Raw genomic sequence first — 19,271 nt, 5'->3', positions numbered from 1 at the left:
AGACCCAACCCTTGGTGAGGATGCTGGGAGGGACCATCGTCCTGCTGGGGTTGCTCTGACAGCTGGTCCCATGTTCCTATGCAAGCACCAGCGGCACCGTAACAAAACAGCCGTAGAAAACCCCCTTTCTTCTTGCACTGGGAAGCAGTCTCTTTGCAGAGAAACCACACCGGAGGAGGTGCTTGGCACATCCCCGACCGGTCCCAGCCCCAAATGGGGCAGGCAAGGATGAGCAAAGCCATGGCTTCCCCAGCCCCGAGGGCACATCTCCCTGGGGAAAACATGGAGAGGAGCGACCTCCCAACTGAGGGCCTCCAACTGCAGTAAAAGAAGCAAACATGCAACAGTCGGCAGTTGTACGACAGCATTTGCTGCTTGTCCTTTCCTTCGCTGTATCACTGGTTAATGGCAGTACAATACCACCAGTAATTTAGTGTATTTGAGCCAAAAAAAGATTTTTTTCCCACAGATTCTCAAGTAGGTTGCTTAATTTTTAATAAACTCCACTAACTCCTGCCAATTATCACACAGCTCATTTAACTGGGAGGCTTTCCTTCCTGTAGACTGAGGAGTAAGAACAGAGCAGATGGCTCAAATATCATCTTTTTCTTAAAGGTCCTTCCCCCGGCTGGCGCATCCCAGTTTCCCACAGCCCCTGCGGGGCTCTTCCGCACCCACTGGTTCCCACTCTGGCAAAATCCAGGTCTGCGGAGGTATTCACCTCCACTCTTCTGCAAGGGCAGGACCGGCCCTAGGGCTCAAATGGGGGAAAAAAAGATGTATTTGGGGACAGTCTGCTGAGCCAAAGGGGTTTGGCTAGAAATGCCAGCACTCCTGGGCATCCAAAAACTCGTGGAGAGAGTTGGTAAGTTTTTCCATGTTTCTTTTTACCTCCCTCCATCTGCAGTTGCTGGGTTAGTGGATGGGCTCCAGAAAGGCTGGGGATGCTCTGGATTAACAAAAAATAGGATGCAGGAGTCAGTGCTGACCCCAGCCCTGCTCTAAAGGCTTTGATGTCCTGTAGCTGTGCAAGGGATTGAGATACAGAACCCAAAACCCACATCAGAACACTGAGCCTGTGATGCTCGTGCTTGCTAAAAGTCGGGACAAATGGATTTCACAGCAAATGAAAGTTCCTGAGGTGGACTAAGGGATTTAAAATCTCTGTTCCCAGTAGGAATAAACCCCCTGGAATGTTTTGAAAAATTCAGCCCGAGGCAGCAGAGAAAGGCTTTTTGAGTTGCCTTTGAATATTCAACCATGGCACAGACTCTACAAAACGCATCTTATTCAGGGTTACCAGATGCTGACCCAACTTGGTGCTGCATAGTTTCTACTTCTACTGTGTTCCTGGGAGTTAAACAAGCCCACCAGCCCCCATTGCTGCCCAAAAACCTACAACATTTCACTTGACTGTGGGTTTTTACCCTCATTTACAACACTGATGGTTTTTCTAGGAATTATATAAAGCACAGGTAGGAGAGGAACTGCTCATGCCCTACCAGCCTACCTTTCACATCCACAAAAACAAATAAAAAATACACCATTACTTCCTCCACCTCCTGATTTTTCAATCAAGTTTCAAAATTACACCACCATTTTTGGGACAAAGGATGGATAATGCTCCCATGAGTAAATCTGTGCGAGGCAAAGGGGATCGAGCGAAAGGGTCTGCTCAGGAGTTTTCTCCAGACTTACTTCATCAGCTCTGGGTCTTCTTTATCATCCTTTGTCGGGGTGATCTTGATCCCACTTTTCTTGGCACGAGGGCAGCCTGACAGACTGTGGTTAAAAAGAGAAGAAAGGCCTGTCTCACTGGCAGAATCACTGCATTTGCTATTCCCTCGCTTCAGTCATCTTTCCCTTGAATTTCACACAGTGTTTTTGATCTCTCTCGTTTTGCAGTTTCACATCACGAGGAGAAGTCAGGAGAAAAAAAAAAATAAAAAATTGAGGGAGATGGACAGTAATTAATGGTGTCTAGATAAGAAGATATCTGCTAACAGCCTGCGATGTTTAATGGAATTGTTGAAACAGAAGGCTCAGATCTCTGCTATTAATGCTCTAAAGTGATAACAGAAGTCATAAATAGGTAGCATTATTAACAGGAACATTGCATCAGCTAAAATCTGACCCTTTGTCTTTTATTCTGTTGAAGGGAGCTTCTAATCAGATGCTGGAAACATCAAAAAAAAAAAAAAGAGAAGTCAGATTAAAGAGATGAAAATAGGCTTCAGTTGTCAGTAACATTAATGTTTTATTCAGAACTTTACAACTCTGCCCACTGCAGGGGGAAAAAAAAAAAAAAAACAACAGAAAGAGGCTACAGAGAAAATAATTTAAGGGAGATCTTACCTTCTATGTGATGCATAATTTCCTGTTATGTGACCAGAGCCATCACAACCAGGAGTAGGGCACCTGCGGAGGAAAGGGATGCTCAGATTAGCCTGGGGAACCGAGCAGGGGATCGATGCTTTGCAACAGCTCATTTCAAAGAGAAACGTAGGGACCATCAACAGAGAAGCAGGTTTTTTCTTCCTGCCCCTTCTCCTTCCATAAGAACAAGGTCTGGGCCGTAACATCTGCAGCACCAAAGTCGATGCATCGCTGCACAGTGTCGGCGCTGGAGAGGAATGTCGGTGGGAAGAGATGAGGATGTTGGGAGCACGGTGGGTGGCTGTTCTCTGGCAGAGGGATGCGGGTCCCAGCCTCTGTCCCCACCCTCACAAAGGGGACAGCTCAGGAGAAGATAATGAGTCAAAAAAAGACCTCCAGGACAGTGTCCATCTTCCTGAGGAAGATGTAAGGAGGCAGCAGATACGATCCAGAAAAGAAACCAGAAAAACAGCCTACAACTCTGGACAACTTGGCCACCGAGCTTTCTCCTCCAAGGCCACCTTGGCCACCACGAAGTGGAAGCACAACAAAGATCTCGGCTCAAGTCTGGGTGACTTGGTGAGCGACTAATCTCACTGAGGGAAAACAAACACCTCACCACAGGAGGGTCCTCAGGGTCAAAAACTGTAATGGGAAGTAGCAAAGAAATAGGAGGAAAAAGGTTAGGTTAATCTCAGGTCTTCTCCTTCTGTAACACCATGGGCAGAGGATGGGGGTTCTACAGGGGAGCAGCTTCCTGTGGGGCCTTGGGCTGAGGATCACCAGGTCACCAAGCATGGTGCACCAGCAGCTTTTGGTGCTTCGGTGCAAAATCTGCCCCTCAGTCCTCAGCCGCTGCCGTTACAAAGGGGTCTTTGAAGATGCAGCCATGATCATGGGTTTGAAGGTAAGCATCCAGCGCACTGGGACATGATTGAAAGCAAAGCCTCAGAATACTTCTGTGATCACACAAACCTGCACAAAGGCTCGCAGGGGCTGCGAGCCCTACCGAGTGGCAGCAAAGATAATGGCATGAGTTAAGCACCGCATCATTAAGGGCGCAGAAGCGAGAAAGGTGAGAGGATATGAAGTACCACGAGCACAAAGATCTGCTCCAAATGCTATAGGTGACATGGCAGACATAAAAGTTGTCATGGGGACAAAGAAGAGAGGCAAGGAGTCCTTGCCGAGGATGCGTGCGCCAGCCTGCCAATTAGCCAGGGCCGTGTGAGTCAAGTGATTAGCACAGGGGGAGGAAATCCATGGTGCTGCTGTGGGACAAGCGGGAGATGCTCAGCCGCTCGCTTCTGAGCCGGAGCCAGCAAAGCTCACAGCATGGTTGCAAGCTTGCAGAGTGCCCTTTCTCATTGTGAGGAGGATTTTGCTATGTCCCTGCTTTCTCAATCCCCATTTTTAGAGCCACCGGTGCCTGGTTTGGTACCACTGGTTGGTGGTACCCCGCAGCAGAGCAGGGATTGATGTGTCAATGCTCAGTGTCTCCAGGACATCCTGGTGAACTGATGGGCCACACGTGGTGGTGCACGGGCAGCCTCCGAGGCCAAAGCCTTTGGGAAGGCTCATTCCTGACCTGGGCAGTGGTATAGCTGGGGTGCTTTGGCACCTGAGAGTGAGTGGAGCAATGATTCCCACAGATGGCTTAGTTTTGGGGCTTGGAAAATAGCCTTTTAAAAAGTCATCTTTTTTTTTTTTTTGGTCAGAAAATATCACAATTCTCCCCTTTGCACCAGCTCTGAGGGAGGGTTTAGCATTTGCAGGTCATTGAATAGTCTCCGTTGGCAAAGAAAATTGGCACCTCACCCAGGGTGGGAGAGCAGGAATACGTCCTGGTCCCAGAAGGGTGGCAGGGAGACTAAGTCAGGACCAAGGCTCAGCCTGCTCAGACCCAGGAAAACATAAATGCACATAGGTCCAGTGCAGTAAGAGAAGGGACACATCCAGCAGGACCTCGATGAGAGTGCAAATTCTCTAACTCATTCAGAAATTACAGGTTTAGGAGATGACTGTGACATTTCCCTGTTATATGCTGTTAAAACAGAAAACAAAACTATTTCTTTGTTGTTCTAGCTTCAGGGTGGGATGAAATTATGAAAACCCTAACACCAAACTCCTTTTGCCTTTCAGGACTTCTAAAGAGGGGAGAGAAGTGATTTGATTTTTATTTTTAATTACCTGGAGACAAATCATACCGACAGAGACCTTTTATTGCATGTTCCAGCCTGGAGCTATTTTTTTTTTTTTAATATCAGGGATATTAACCCCTGAAATAGAATTTATAATAGAAACACTGACATGGCCTTATCTGAAGTTGTGAAAAGCTACGACTGCGGTATCTGTAATATCTCCAAATCCTCTTCCCTTCCTCCCTCCTCTGCTCCCATCCTCACCAGGACAGACGGGAACAAAAAGCAGTACTTGGGAAATAGCATTAAAAAGCTTTGTTTTAGGCAGAAGTCTCCTGTTTTACATAGTATTTTGAAAAAAGCGCTGACATGGGACTCCCAAGGGGAGCAGGGGATGCTGTATAGCAATGCTCGGCGCGATGCTCGGTCTCAGGAGCGACCCTGTTCACTTTTTCTCCGGGCCCTTACTGGAAACGGGCACTGTTCCTGAGAGCTTTTAATATCTTTAACGCTAATTGCCTGATCTCTGGTCTATTCTTTAAGGCTGTCGGAGAAACACCAGTTCAGCAAAGCTCTCTTAAGAGGTTCTTTCAAAATGTATATCGTCTATAATGCATGATTAAGTGTACTTAGCGCTAATCATGTGAGTCCTTTCCATCCACTAGCATATTCTATTAATATCAACTAATCCAGCTACTTTTTTCACCTCTGTGATAAGGAGCAGACAGTTAAAAAACAGTTTTTCCTGGCACCAGCACCCACATCAGTAGTGGGGTGGGGAGCAATTCCGGACCCACATTGACCTCCAGGCCACCAAAATGGGATTTGGGGTTTTACTGACCACCTTCATGACCAAAGGGGGTCCCTCCCACCCAACTCTCTTTCTATGGCTCCAAGTGTCACTGATTGGACTTTTTTTTTTTTTTTTTATGATGACCCTATGCAATGTGAAGTCCTCCATGAGGTTTTGTTCTCAGTAGGGGCTCTTCAGTTATAGTTATGAATATCTCAGTATCTAAATAATCCTGAAACTAGATTCAGCAAAGCAGGGAGCTCAGAGGAGAATCAGCCTCCAAAAATAGGCTGGCTCCATGGAAGTGATGGGGGAAAAAAAAAAAAAATCACAATTAGCTTTTCCCCAAAGATATAGGTTGGGTGGGGGAGGGTTCAGATCCCCCCAGTGTCTCCATCTATTTTTAAGTACAATTTCTATTACACCTTTCTTTAGGGGAGGCAACCTAAGGGAGAATTTTGGAAACCTTGTGAAAAATAAGCTAGTGAAAATGAGGAGCTTTAGGAAGACAGCAGCAAAGCTGAAAACAGGTTTCAGATGAAGACACTTGAAGGAAAATGTGAAGACCGGGCTGCTCCCATCAGGAGCAGAAATGGCAACAAAGAAATCTGGGTGTCCGTGAGCCCTTTGCCACTGGCTCAGGATCCAGCCTCACCAAGCGTTTGCTTGCTCCCTCTTTCACTCCCTCACAAATCAAACTCCCATTGAAATTAATAGGAACCTCTGTTGCTGCATCCCGAACGACCCCTAAAATTTAGCATAAAAGTAACATCCCGGGTTCTCCAAAAGAGTTAGCTCCAATGTGTCCTGGTGGTATTTTCCCAGCTGTGTTTCTACCAGATACTAAAGCATGTGCCTGTATCGAGGCTTTGGATTATTTGGGAGCCATACAAAAACATGGAATGAAAAGGGTTATGGCACAAACTAGGGAACAACAGCTTGGGAAAAGGTGCCAGATAAAAAAGAAAATAGCATATTTCTGCAGTTCCCAAAGGAAACCTGCCAGGGGTCCGGGTTATTTCTGATTGCTGTCGTGATTCCCCCTTCCCCAAAATAAGCCTTGCTCCATGACGTTGACTCTTCCCAACGTGGCAGCTGGAGGCTGGACTCCACCAGAGCTCCTCGCAGGCAGATTTTGATCGGCTCTTTGAAAGGAGAAGGGAGGGGATGGGAAAGAAAAAGCAGAGCAAGAGGAGGGGGGGCAGGGAGGGGAAAGAGAGAAAAAAGGGTGGAAAAAAAAGAAAAAAAAGGTTCCAAGTTGAGCGCAAACATACTTGAGGTCAGCAGAGTGGGCAGCCATGAGGTTTCTGAGGCTCTTGTCAGCAAGAGGACAACCAGAAAGGCTGAAAGAGAAGAGATGGAATATCTGGATAAGCAAAAAAAAAAAAAAAAAAAAAAAAGGAAAAAAGGAAAAAGAAAAAGGGCTGGGTGGGGGGAGGGAGAGGGGCAACAGAAGGTGGGGAGGAAACAGAACCAAACTATCCACATGGTCAAAAAATATACTAAAAGAAAAAAAAAGTTGTCTTTAGAATCTAAACCATGAAAAAAGGTCAACCCACCTGCGGTGAGAGGCATAGTTTCCCGTTATGTGTCCGCTGCCATCACAGCCTGGGGTTGGGCAACTGCGCAACAACAACAACAACGAGTGTAAGTGCCGGAAAGGAATGGAGTCACCGGGAGCCACGGATCTGCCAAGCCAGCTGAGCCCCCCTCAGGGTCTCTCTGCACTGGGGGGGGCTTAGCCCAGCCCCAGTGCCAGATCCCTTACACCGGCTCCTTCCATCGGACCTCAGCATGTGTTTGTATGTTTGCATGCAAATAAACCAGCTGTATCCCTTTCAGCTCCCTTTCCTCCCTTTATTGTTCCCAAAAGATAGCAAGGATCCTGAAAAAAATTTGAAAAAATTGAAAAAATTTGTGTCAGATGTGAAGAAAGCATTCAGAATATTTAGTTGCTTGGTTTGCTCAGTGGCAGTGGAAGACTTAAAGCCTGTCTTGGTGCTACCAGTTTGGATGATTTTTGCAATACTGAAGCTCTGGCTGCAGGAATCAGCTTATTCCCTGAAAGTGTCAGATTTCAGCTTTCTGAATTTATTTTTTTTTAATTTTTTTAATAGCTGCAATGAAAAGCTTGAAAACACTGTTCACTCCAGAAAAGGAATAAAAGTAACCTTTGACTCATGTGCCTGGGGGCTCCTAAATTGAGGACAGGCTGAAGCTGCCACATCCCACCTGCTGCCTTCGCCGGGCTGCGTTTCCCACCCGTCCCTCTCCATGGCCTCCCCCGTGAATTGCACGTGCACAGGCGATGGGAAAAGGTGCCGTCCCTTCTCGGTGTCCAGGGAATAAAATCCAGTTTGTGCATGAGCAGTGAGGCTCTGGCACAGTCGTGCCCTGCCTGCCCGAGGCCGGGGGGTATGCAGGAGAGCAGGGATGTCCTGGGACAGTTTGGCCTGGCAGGTTGAGTCTTGGGGACGCAGCTATTCCCTGTTCATCCTTGAGTCCTCTTCACATCCACAACACCCACACAAACGCTGTGAGCTCTAGAGCCAGCACTGATGTGAAGATGTTCAAGCAGCAGTGATGTATCGCTACATGCTACCCACTTGTGTGTCAACAGGAGGGCGACGAGAAGATAGAGGTGAGGAACACCTTCACAGCGACTGCCATCGGTGCCTGGAAATGGCCCAAGAACTACACCCAGACACGGAGCATCAAACAGACACAGCAGGCAGGTCTGCTCCTGAGTTAACTACAGCTAATTCATTACAGCCCTTGGGCCACAAAGGAACAAGGATGCTAAATGGGGAGAGAGAAGGCTCCGGGCTGCCCACGACACCATTTATTTGTTCCAGGGCTGTTTCCATTTAGGAAATTTCTCTACCCTCCTAATACAATTAGAGCACAGGAGGACTTCAGGGCTCTACCTCAGAAATTGCTATTCACGTCGCTGCTGGGTTTTAAAAAAGCCTTTAGAGCTTGCACAGGGCAGCTGGTCTGTGCTTTGCTCATTTAGGGAAGATGCTGCTTCTGCTGTGCCCCCACGGACCTCCTCCCTGCCTGTCTGCTTGCGTAGCCAAATAACGAGCTGCGTTGTATAAGGTCAGCAAAACGATCCCCACCGACACTTCCCTGTTTAACATACGGGAAAATCAGATGCACAGGCCCACACAGAGCAGATCTGCCGGGACACCTGGGAGGGGAGGATTCCCCATCACAACCTCCAAACTGATCCGACCTGCCATTAGATCAGAGCCAGGACCAAACTGTGGCATTTGGGTCAGACTCTAAACATTAACCATTAGTTTGGGGGATCGGTGTGGATGCAGAGCAATACTCCACCTCATAGAATAGACCTGGGTCTATATTTTCACCCACCCAATGCCATGAATATGCAGATGTGAGTTTGGTTAAGATCTCTCTCCAATGTAAGATGCAATCTTGCTGCAACTCTAGTTCACTCTACATTAAGCAGCCAACAAGTCCTGCCTTCCCAACGAGGCACCTTGAGGTTTGACACCCCCAGATCTCAGAAGGTACTGAGATCTCTTGGTTGCTCTTGGTTCCACAGCATCACCCAGTGTCCCAAAACAAGGGGGCAGGAGATTGGGCAGGCTCCGTCACTGTGCCAGAAACATTCTTGCAGGAAAATACCAGGGAAAAGAGGCCCTGCAAAGATGTTTCCACAGTCCTGTCCATGAATCCTTAGAGCACCAAGCTCCCCAGAAAGTTCCCCTCATCACTGCAGAGTTTCTAGGCCATACAGGAATGTATTTTGTCTCGATCTGAAGTTGTATGAGAATAGAGTTTCTCTAAGTTTTTATTTGAACCGCTTAGATAAGACCAATCACAGTAAGGGAACTATGCTTCTGATTTCAAAATGTATTTGCTAATAAATGTTTTCTCCTACTAGCCTGGCTGTCCTGGGTACATATTTTGTACATTTTGAAGGAAAAGACAAGAAAGCAGGACTTACGTGAGCAGTTCTTTCTTGATATCCTTGGAGAGAAATTTAAGCTTGAAGTTGGTTAAAGTAACTTCCCCTGGGTATTTTCGTTCTTCAAAGTTTTCCTCTGACACTTCTTGCTCATCAGCTTCCGAGGAGGCAAAAGAGTGAGCGGCAGGCTCTGACTGCAAGAAAAGGTGGTTGTAGCGGTGGTCATTGCTGCTGAGCCGTGGTGGGAAAGGATCCCAGGTTCATCCCAGTTAGTGCAGCATTGCCAACACTCCTGAGCCCTTTGCAAGCACCTCGCAGTACCCAAACCAGAGATCCGATAGTCTGTAATTTCCCCTTTTTACAGGAGAAATGTGTAAAACATGTCTGTACAGGGATTTACACCTGGGTCTCCCAAGGTCTTGAAGGAATGAAGATCAGTGCAATTCCCCCATACTCATTCTCAGCAGCACCTGCCTCCCATAGGCAGAGAGGCAGTGCGTTGCTTCCTGTGCCAGGACACTCACCCCAGCCAGGAGGTAATGGCTGGGTTCCCCCTCCTGCAAGGATTAATGTTAGTGACATCTGCTAATGGCAGATATAAATCATCCCGGGGGACATCACCAGAAGCATCACTGGTGCAAATGAGCTGAAAGGATTTACAACAAAGAAAGCACTGCAGACCCAGGACAATGCAAGTGGTGGGTTCTTCCTTAGCAAGAGCACCCCAACAGATCTAAGAGCATCTGCCTCCTGCCTGACTGTCCACAGCTAATGCCTGGTAGCACTGATCGAGCTCCTAGGCTCAAAGGGCAAACTAGGGGTTCTGGGAGAAAATAGGACAACTGTGCGAGCGAACATGGCATTCAATCCCCCACGAGGTGTTATTTAAACAAGAGTCATGGCTCACCTCTTCTGGCTCCTCTTCCCGCTGACGGTTTGGTTTAGTATAGTCAATGGGCCCATCCCATTCATCCTGGCGGGAGGTCTGGCTGGACTGGGGGGAGGTCATGGTGCTGCTCGTGGCACTGGTGCTGTTTTGGCGCTGGGACACATCTGGGGACTTCATGCTGGGACTACTGCTGCAGCTGCTGCTGCTGGGAAAGGTGCTCTCCCGTTTGCGGTGCTTGTTCATACTCAAGTCCAGAGTCCCATTTTCATCCACCTCAATGTCCAAGGACTGGAAGGTTGGAAACATGCCCAACGTTAGCAGCTGCCAGCAATTCCCTATGGGGACCTTGTCCCCATTTGTCTTTTGCAGTGCGGGGGGCAGGTTATTTATGTCCCATCCTCTCCACAGTCAGTTTGAAGGAACTGAATGGAAAGGGATGCTCTTTCATAAACATTTTCAGAAACATGCCATGCAAATGCACTCCCCCGCTGCCAGCAATGTGGCATTTTGACTCAGTTCCTTGAACAAAGGCATCTAGTGCCATTTAAGATGCCCCATGGCATCTATGACATCTGCTCAAGGCTGGGGATGTAACGTGGGACTTCTGGAAAACCTGTGTTCCTCTGAAAAATATAGCTGGAGGTTAGCCTAGACGCAACTGGGGAATTTCAAATGGCGTCAGATACAGACCAGTGAGCAACTGAAACCAGCCCTGAGACTCTGCTTAGGAACGATTCTCGTCTCAGATGGGTAATTTGAAGCATGATGCATTTCCCTAACACCAAGAGCCAAGATTACCTCTTCCAAACTGCATCACCCAAAGCGGGGAGCAAAAGGATGATATGTGATGAGTCTCTGCATTCCCTCTATATTTAAAGATTAAAATGAAAGGAAGGGTAAAAAAAAGGTATTTCTCCCGTCCTAAACTTGAAGTCTTAACCCACTCCCCTGTGTGCTGGAACGGTGGGCCTGGGCACGCTTGGCTCACCTTGCTGGGGGCCTCTTGCTGCTTCGTGCTGAGATTCTCCGGCATTTCCCAGCAGCGGGTGGAGAGGTTGAGGATGGCAGTGGCAGCCATGTGCGCAGCCTCGGCGTCGTGGGAGTAGTCGAAGCCTGTGGAGGAAGATGAAGTGCTCTTCACGTAACTGCTGGAGGGGCTGTGGCTGGGGGAAGAGGCCTTTGGAAAAGGTTTGGCTGGAATAAAAAGAGAAGGAACAACACAAGGCTAATGTATAACCGGCACGGGCAGCAGTGAGAGGTTAAGTCACTATGACACAGCTAACGTATTAGCGGTTCCAGTGGCAACCTGTGGTTATTACCAAGCCACGGGCTGTTTCATTGCTGGGGACGTGCAATAGGAGAAGTGCTGGCTGCGACTTGTGTGATGGTTTCTCGGTGTGAAAACTTAATTCATTAACTGACTCTGCCATCAAGTCCCCAAAACACGAGTGCTTTTCTTCATTAAAGTTACTCCTCGGTGGAAGCAGTTAAAAGAGAAAGCTTAGAAAAGCTTCCTGGCTCTTTTTTTATTGTTCTCCTTATGTTCATAATTTATCTGCAGAGCTGACTTACAGGGAGATTTTTTGTAGCATGTTTGAAAACTTACAATTTAAAAAATTACATTAATAGCAAAACCATGGCCATGAAATACGAGCTTCCGATGATGACGCCAGTGAAATATGGATTTTCTGACAGCTGACATATGATTTAAATATCCCTGAATAACAGGATTTATTACACAGCCGCACATGGCCACGACACTACGCTGTTACTGTATGCCACAGCATGCAGCAGTACGATCCTGGAGATGCAATTTCTCTTTACACCCTATGAAACAGGAAAGAGTATTTCCCAGGGTTAACCCACAATAAAACTTGCCCTAATCTTGAACCTGATCCCACTTAGGAGACCCCTGACCCACACAGAGTCCCTCTGAAGTCAGTAGTTTCAGTGGGTGCAAACAGGGGATCATCTGGCTTTGAACGGTCACAGGATTGTATTCTGGATCAATTAGCAAAATCTTCAAATTCTTAATTCATTTCACTATGCCCTTTTTTGGGGAAAACATCCCCCCTTCAGTGGGAGTCTCACCCGGGGAAGATTCATAAGCTTTGGCCTGATGATGGCAAAGCAGCAAGACAACCTTGGTTGATGCGGCTACAGAGCAAAGCGATTTCATTATTTCCATTACAAACTCGTAATATAAGACACTATAAAATGCTAATCTTCCTGAGGACTGCTTTCTTCCTCGTTGTGTGCGTATATAATGCATATTGACATTAATGGGAGTTATGCACACACATGCAGGGGAATATAAATCCCTCTGGATGAAGATCTCTTTAAAATAAGTTCTCAGTGAAAGGAACAGATTTCCCTGCTATGATTGGCAATCATATTCATCTTGTCGCTTTGATTAACTCATTGGAGGTTTGCCCAAATGGTTATTCTTGTGTATGGCTGCTTGTTTTCAAGTCCGGTTTAATCCATGTCTTTGCGGCAGGGTGCGGGTGTTTGCCAGCCCAACCTGACAATATCCAGGATCGTGAGATGCCAATTTCAATTTCACACCGTAGGCTCAGCGATGCTTTTCCATTTCATAAGTATTTCTACCACTAATAGACTCGCAATCAGCAAATTAGTAAAATAAGTGATGAGAAAAAATAGAAAGGATTATCCTAGTGGGTCTGCTGGAATTATTTTTGTCAGTACAATTACCCTGAAAATTCTTTGCTAATATTGCAAATAACACAATCTATTCAGCAAGAGAATCACTTGTGCTGGGAAACAAATTACTTTTCCATCAGCCCTAACCCAGGATGACAGTGGCAGTTGTGCTCTCTGGCCTCCATCCAATTTCATTGTCTGATCCTTTACAGATTTAGTACTGTAATAAAGGGCGCTTCCATTGTAGTGCAACAACCGGGATGCTTTCAAGTACGAGCACTTTTTAGAGAGCAGCTGCATCAGGATTAAACAGGATTGTGGAAGTGGGATTAGCCAGACAGAAAGCCCTCTTGAGGCTGCTGACTTCTGCAAACTGGGCTCCTAAATCTTTCTTTTTTTTTTTTTTTTTCCCCCTCAAAAAGATGTCTTCAGGTACACATTTGGTGTCAAAGGGAAGGGAGAGGTTTAACATCAGTCTGTGGCTGGCTGTCTCCCCATGCAGCTTCCCTCCTGCTCCTGACAGCCCAGCCCCTGAGGGTTTATTTAGCCATTTCATTTTCACCCACGCTTTCATTGCACAGTGTTGTAACCAGTGCAAGGTCCTCAGTACAGAGCAGAGGTGGGTGGCTACGATAGGAAAGAGCTGGGAAATAGGAGGTGGGTGATCGATAGGTAGCAGACATGGAGAGCAGAGCACAGCAGAGAAGACAAATGGATGGAGTGGGTCATATATAAGATGGAAGAGAAGAAAACTGTAATCCATTTAGCTAGATGAGGAAAGACAGATCAATAGATATGAACTGTAAAGCAATGGGGACCGACTGAGGACAACTGTGTAACTTATCCCACCTAGAGACATCGCTCAGATTAATGTTCCCACCACTCAATGCATTTTTCCCAAAGCCAAAGCAACTCTCCCCCAAGCAAAGCTTTACCAGCAGCCACAGACTCCTCTCCCCACGACGTACATGCCACAGGACGCACCTCAACCTCCCTCATCCCCATTTCTCCCCCGCTTCACAGCAGTAGGAGGGGTCTAGCAACCCATCACCCCAAAGTCACGATCCCAAGAGCCTCGCAATACGCTGAGAAAGGCAGAAAATGCAAAACCCAGCCCATCCCTGCTCCCAACTTACATTTAAAGGCTTTAGGTGAGGTTTCGCTAGTCTGAATCTTTGGGGCAAGCATGCGTTTGCCAAAAACCTGAGCATCAAAACTTGCATAATCGAAGGTGACCTTGGAGTACTTCTCCAGCTCCTTGGCCAGGTTGGCCCGGGGGGTTGCTGGGACCATGTTGGGCCGGTAGCTTCCGTACTGAGGGATCTCCAGTTGCTTCACAAAGCACATAGGCCTGAGGATGAAACAACAAGCAACAGTGATTTCTCTTTTCCTTGACAAGATGCTTGTTGGGAGAGGACTGGACACGATGGGGATGCATAGCTGCATCTTGTCCCCAAGGGGTTACTGGGGAAGAGAAGGCAGCAACAGCCCTTTTGTTCTCCCTTAGCAAGTCTGCATCTGGTTTGGGTCTCTCAGATTCCTTCACACACACACACCTTTTTTTTTTTCCCCTTTTTTTTTTTTTTTACTTTTTCTCTTTTTAGGTAAAACACCGAGGTGTCAATCTCATGCAAAACCATATTCTTGCAGGCAGCATTTTTCAACATTAGTAGAAACTTTGGCATCACTCGTTTATGGGACCCATGACACAGGATGGTACACGAAGGCACGAGGACCCCAGTTTAGCTCCAGTCCCCCCTGCGGATTCATTGCAAAATCACCAGGGCCTCTCCCCTGCTTTCAGAGTCCCTCTTAAAGACTCGCTCCTGCTGGGCTGCCTATCATGAATCAATTTGTCTTGCATATAAATTGTATATAAATGGCCTATTGTTATTCTCCTTCCCGTGACCTCTTTCCACCAGCGAGTCCTCGGAGCGGGAGCTCCTTGGAGCATGGACCGTTCTCGTGATGTGCTCAGAGCGCTCTGCGCCCGGCTCGGGCTCCGCTGCAAATAAATAAGTAATCGCCCTAAATGGCCTTTCCAAAGCACCGAGTGCTGGTGCACCAGGGTGCTCAGCAGTCCTGGGGAGCAAATAAATAAATTAATCAGATCTCGATGCCTTTGTGGGAGTGCTGCTCAGGGCTTGTACTGCGGTTCTTATCCTGCTCTCGTTGCAAAATAACTAACCATATTACAATCCATCTGTAGCCTCATGAATCACATCAGCTACGGAAGCCAGCATCTATCAGGGACATCCTTAATGTGAGACAGCCCTTTCTCCCGGGAAGACAGAGATGGGCAAAATAACAAAATAAATGCGACTGGTTTGGAAATGAGTGGCAGGTTGCTCTGCTCTGAACTGTGCAGGTTAAGGAAGCAAAGCGGGTGGACTTAACACGAAACTGCCGTCGAGTGATTTATATGTAGCCTAAATCTCCTCCTCCCCCTTCCTGAGCCCACCCTACTTATAATGCTAATATAATAGCCATCATTCTCTGGCAGTTTGCATTGCAGAGCAATCGGCACAAATGCCTTCTGCTGCACTGGTAAAACCCTTTGGCCTGTAGCCTCAGCATTAATTGATGCTACAGAAGCAATTCATTGTCCTCAATGCCCTCCCTGGGATCATCAATTAAATATCTCCCCACCTTGGCGAGACCTATGATCATAATAACAGGACTCAGCAGTATCAGCCGGAGGGAGCCACGACGGCTGCTCTTGCGAGCATGGTATCGCAGGGAGGGCTGGGGCAGCGCGGTTATGTGGTGCTGGGCTTTGCGGTCCCATTTACCTGAGTATCCGGTCAGAATTGGAGCTGGTCTTCGAAGGATCACCAGACTGGGTTTGTTGCTTTTCATGCGATTTGGCTAATTTTTCAGCAGCAGCAATGGGGCACCCAGATAAACTGTGTGAGGTGGTGGGGTTGTTTTAAAGAAGGAGAAAAAAAAAAAAGAGAGAAGGAAACAAAGTGTGAGGGATGAGCAAGAACATCTTCACTCATTTCAGGGACCCAGAGCTGCACTGAGTCCATGGGAAAAGTGTTTGAATTTAATGGGGTTTTTATTATCATTATCCTAGTTTAGTTTTAGTCTTGGCAAGCAGCAAAGCAGCCAAACATCAAGTGCCGAATCTCTCCAGGATGAGCCCTGGAGCATCCCCAGGGCCTGGAGGTGGATCAAGGACGCAGCTCCCCCGGGCTGAGCACAGCAGGGGCAGGAGGGGACAGGCTGGTTTCTTTGAGTGGTTTTAGCAGTTAAATGGCATTTTTGATTTGTATTTATTTGGATCTTTTTGTTTGAAGGGAGCCTTCTGAGGGGCACTTGTGGGGAAACATTTGCACTTCTGCTGTGCACGGCTGCCAGCGCACCGGTGCCTGGGGGAGGTCGGGGGCTGTAATGGCTTTTGCTCACACACACCCCTGACGCGTGAGCCTGGCTCTGCCTCTTTGGGACAGCTTGGCTCTTACGGTGATTGCTCAGGGAAGGTAAAAACCCCCTCACAAGCAGAGCCCGCATGCTCCCAGCCAGCCCCAAGCCATCACGGGCACCTTCATCACCGAAGCAGCCAGCACCGACAGAACCCCAGCCCAGCCCCGCGTGAAATTCAGGGCTCTGACCCCACCGGGTCTCAGCCCAAATTGCTGTACCCAAAGCTCACTCTGTAACCGCCTAACATCAGTGGATCACCTCAATCGCTTGCTGCCTGCACCAAACTGAGCTTCTCAATTTCCTCTAGCAGCTACGGCTACAACAAAGCATCCACCAGCTTCTTCCACAGCTGAACGAGTAACAACACAAACTCACCTCGCGCCTGCAAACGCATCGACATTTGCAGAGCCGTCACTCTCTGCCAACTAAGCTCAAGTGCAATGAATGGTAAATCATAAATTCATGAGCGCATCCCTGTAGCAAAGCTAGTCTGGCTTTTTGGAAGGTTTCTAGCTTTTAACTGCACCATCTTCTCTGCTTGCAGCCTTCTCGTTTGTAGAAGTGCTGGAGTTTAACTGAAGCCAGAGCATGGGGTATAATTACAGGTCCCAAAGTGCAACCTGGTCCCCTCTTGATCACATCTGGGCTGAGGTCCTATAACAAGAGGACCTAAATTCCCAGCTCATCAATAATTTCAGCCTAAATATTGTGGAAATTCCTAGAAATCCTGCTAAGTGCCACACTACCAAACGCATTCATCAACCTCCAGTCAGCTTCACCGGGCACCCTCTGCTTCCCTAGTACCAAAACCTCTTCCCTGAACGCCCCCCCCCCACTTGCATCTACTCCTCCATAGTCCCACCTGCGAGCCTGGAAGCATTGCTCTGCTCTATTGCCCAGCCAGAAATCACTGCCCCGTCTTGCTTTCTCGTGTTATTCTTTGTTTTAGAGTCACCCCTACTTTGTCCATCTTAGTTGTGCTGTCTCTCAGCACAAGAGTGAAGCCAAGGCTTTTGAGGATGGTTGCCCTGCTGCCATCCTTGCCCGGGCTGTTATGGAGAAGTCAAAGCTGGTACCTCCTGTGCGTGTTGCGGTTGCTGTTGACGTGACCCTGTCCTGTGCAGCCTGGCGTGGGGCATTTCAACACGTTCTCGTGCATCGCCAAGACTTCAGAGCGAGAAGGGGAAGGGGAGAGGGGAAGGGAAGCAAAAACAACTTGATAAAAATCAGAAAAAGAAAAAAAAAAGAAGACAAAATCATCAAGTCTTGTACGCTGGTTTCTTAGAAATCAGGAAACGTGAAACGCTGTAATTAGAATTCATCTGCGTAGAGAAAAAAAGACTTACAAGGCAGCAGTGCTCAGGTCAGCACTAGATTAGCATCTCTGCACACAGTTTGGGCTTTCTCCTCGCTTGCTGATTGCAATCCAGTTTCTCCCATCCAGCCCCTCCCGCCCACCACCGTTTTGGAGCCAGGTCTCCCAATTTCAGGTAGTTTTAAGTGATTGAAGTTATATCTCTGCTTTTATCCTTAGGACTAGTCTTTGTTTGATTTTTTTTTATTTTTATTTTAATCTTCAGGATTATTGCTTCCTGCAGCGCTGACCTTAAAAGTAAAGAAAATAATTTGATTTGCAAGCTTTTCTAAAGCACGCAGCTTGTGTTAGTTATTTATTAATATTTTTTCTTGCATTCAAGCTTGTGTGAAGATAGCTGTACTTTCTCCTTGTTTCCCGTGGTTCTGTGTTTATGGCAGGTCTGCAACCTTTGAAATTACTGATAAGGAAGGGCTCCTTTTTTTTTTGGTCTATTATGCCATTATCATAAACATACAACATTGATTTTTATGTAAATGCACAGGGAAAGCTATTTAGGATGCTGGTAGAGAGGTAGAAATAAAATATCTCTCTATGTATATATAAAAATCTGTTATGATGATGATAAATATTTTCTGTGGAATAGATGAATCTCAATATAGCACCTTGTGAATTTTACAGTGATGAGAGCGTAGGAGGAGACTCAGCTATCCTGCACATCCTGAATGACTCCTCTCCTTTGCTGTACGGCAACGCCTTCGGCACATTTGGACAACAGCAGGAAAGAAGAGTCTCCCCTTCTTCCCACCATGATATCCCAAATAGAGAAAAATATCTGACATTCAGTGTAAAGATGGGAACAGCTTAACACACCTCTGGAGGTGGGCATCATTTTTAAAGCACCTCTCTGATTTTCAGAGAAGGGACCTCATTCTCCACAGGATGGTGCTAAAAATCTTTAAGAAGGGTAGGACTTCCTAGTAATCTCCTTAGCACTTTCCAGGAAGAATGATAACACTTTAGTGGATAAAAGCATTCCAGAATAAGTTGGAAAAGTACCGCCCCATGCCAGAAACTGTGTTACTTGCCAAGGATTGACATCAGGCTCGTGCTAGGGACTTGGTCATAAAATTCACATCATTTGGGACTATTTGGAGTGTCCGTTGGCCTTGAGATGGCTCTACCCATCAGGTGTGAAAATTCCCCTAGGAAATAAGGCTTCAGACTAATTTAAGCAAGCCTTGTTATCCCACCATGTACTCACTCTCGGGAGGGATCCTGTCTTTGTGCGGACAGCCAGAGAGGCTGCGGTGGTGAGGGTAGAGTCCTGTGACGTGACCGGTGCCATCGCAGCCAGGAGTCGGACATTTGATTTCTCGCTTCTCAGGTCTTGAGGGATCTAGGAATTGTGGGGAGACGGTGGTGGGAAGCAGGTTAGCGGATTTGGAGGGGAAGAGGTTGAAAGAAGAGAAAAATTGCTGAGGATCCCACCACTTTTGCAGTCAAACAGGGAGAAACCTCTGGGTTTGGAGGGATGGGGTTTTTTTCCGAAGGTGGAATTGTAACACTGGAAGTTTCAAAAATTAAAATCAGCAAAGGAATTTGAGAATCTAACCCAGCTAGGAGCATGGAGGAGCTCACAGTGACTGAGCAGGCAGCCCGGCTCAGCACCCAGGGGGCTCTGCTGCCCCTGCCAAGTCCCTCATGTTGCTGTGGCCAGACTTCTA

The 19,271-nt window shown here is 47.3% G+C and overlaps 1 protein-coding gene across 3 annotated transcripts in view; it reads right to left on the bottom strand.

The window, feature by feature from the left end:
- MYT1 (myelin transcription factor 1) overlaps positions 1-19,271 on the bottom strand; it is a 68,765-nt gene that overhangs the window by 8,767 nt on the left and 40,727 nt on the right. For all 3 annotated transcript variants that reach the window (XM_075768609.1, XM_075768611.1, XM_075768610.1), the window contains exons 8-18: positions 18,809-18,943; positions 17,306-17,396; positions 15,593-15,706; positions 13,937-14,151; positions 11,125-11,330; positions 10,155-10,424; positions 9,287-9,441; positions 6,870-6,932; positions 6,585-6,653; positions 2,356-2,418; positions 1,699-1,782 (exon numbers count right to left, since the gene is read on the bottom strand). In XM_075768609.1, coding sequence (XP_075624724.1) covers positions 1,699-1,782; positions 2,356-2,418; positions 6,585-6,653; positions 6,870-6,932; positions 9,287-9,441; positions 10,155-10,424; positions 11,125-11,330; positions 13,937-14,151; positions 15,593-15,706; positions 17,306-17,396; positions 18,809-18,943 — 1,465 coding nt within the window. The remainder of the gene's footprint in view (positions 1-1,698; positions 1,783-2,355; positions 2,419-6,584; positions 6,654-6,869; positions 6,933-9,286; positions 9,442-10,154; positions 10,425-11,124; positions 11,331-13,936; positions 14,152-15,592; positions 15,707-17,305; positions 17,397-18,808; positions 18,944-19,271) is intronic.

The sequence above is a fragment of the Balearica regulorum genome, chromosome 16 (genome assembly GCF_011004875.1).
Source record: "Balearica regulorum gibbericeps isolate bBalReg1 chromosome 16, bBalReg1.pri, whole genome shotgun sequence".
Taxonomy (NCBI): domain Eukaryota; kingdom Metazoa; phylum Chordata; class Aves; order Gruiformes; family Gruidae; genus Balearica; species Balearica regulorum.
This window is presented reverse-complemented; position numbering and strand designations above follow the sequence as displayed.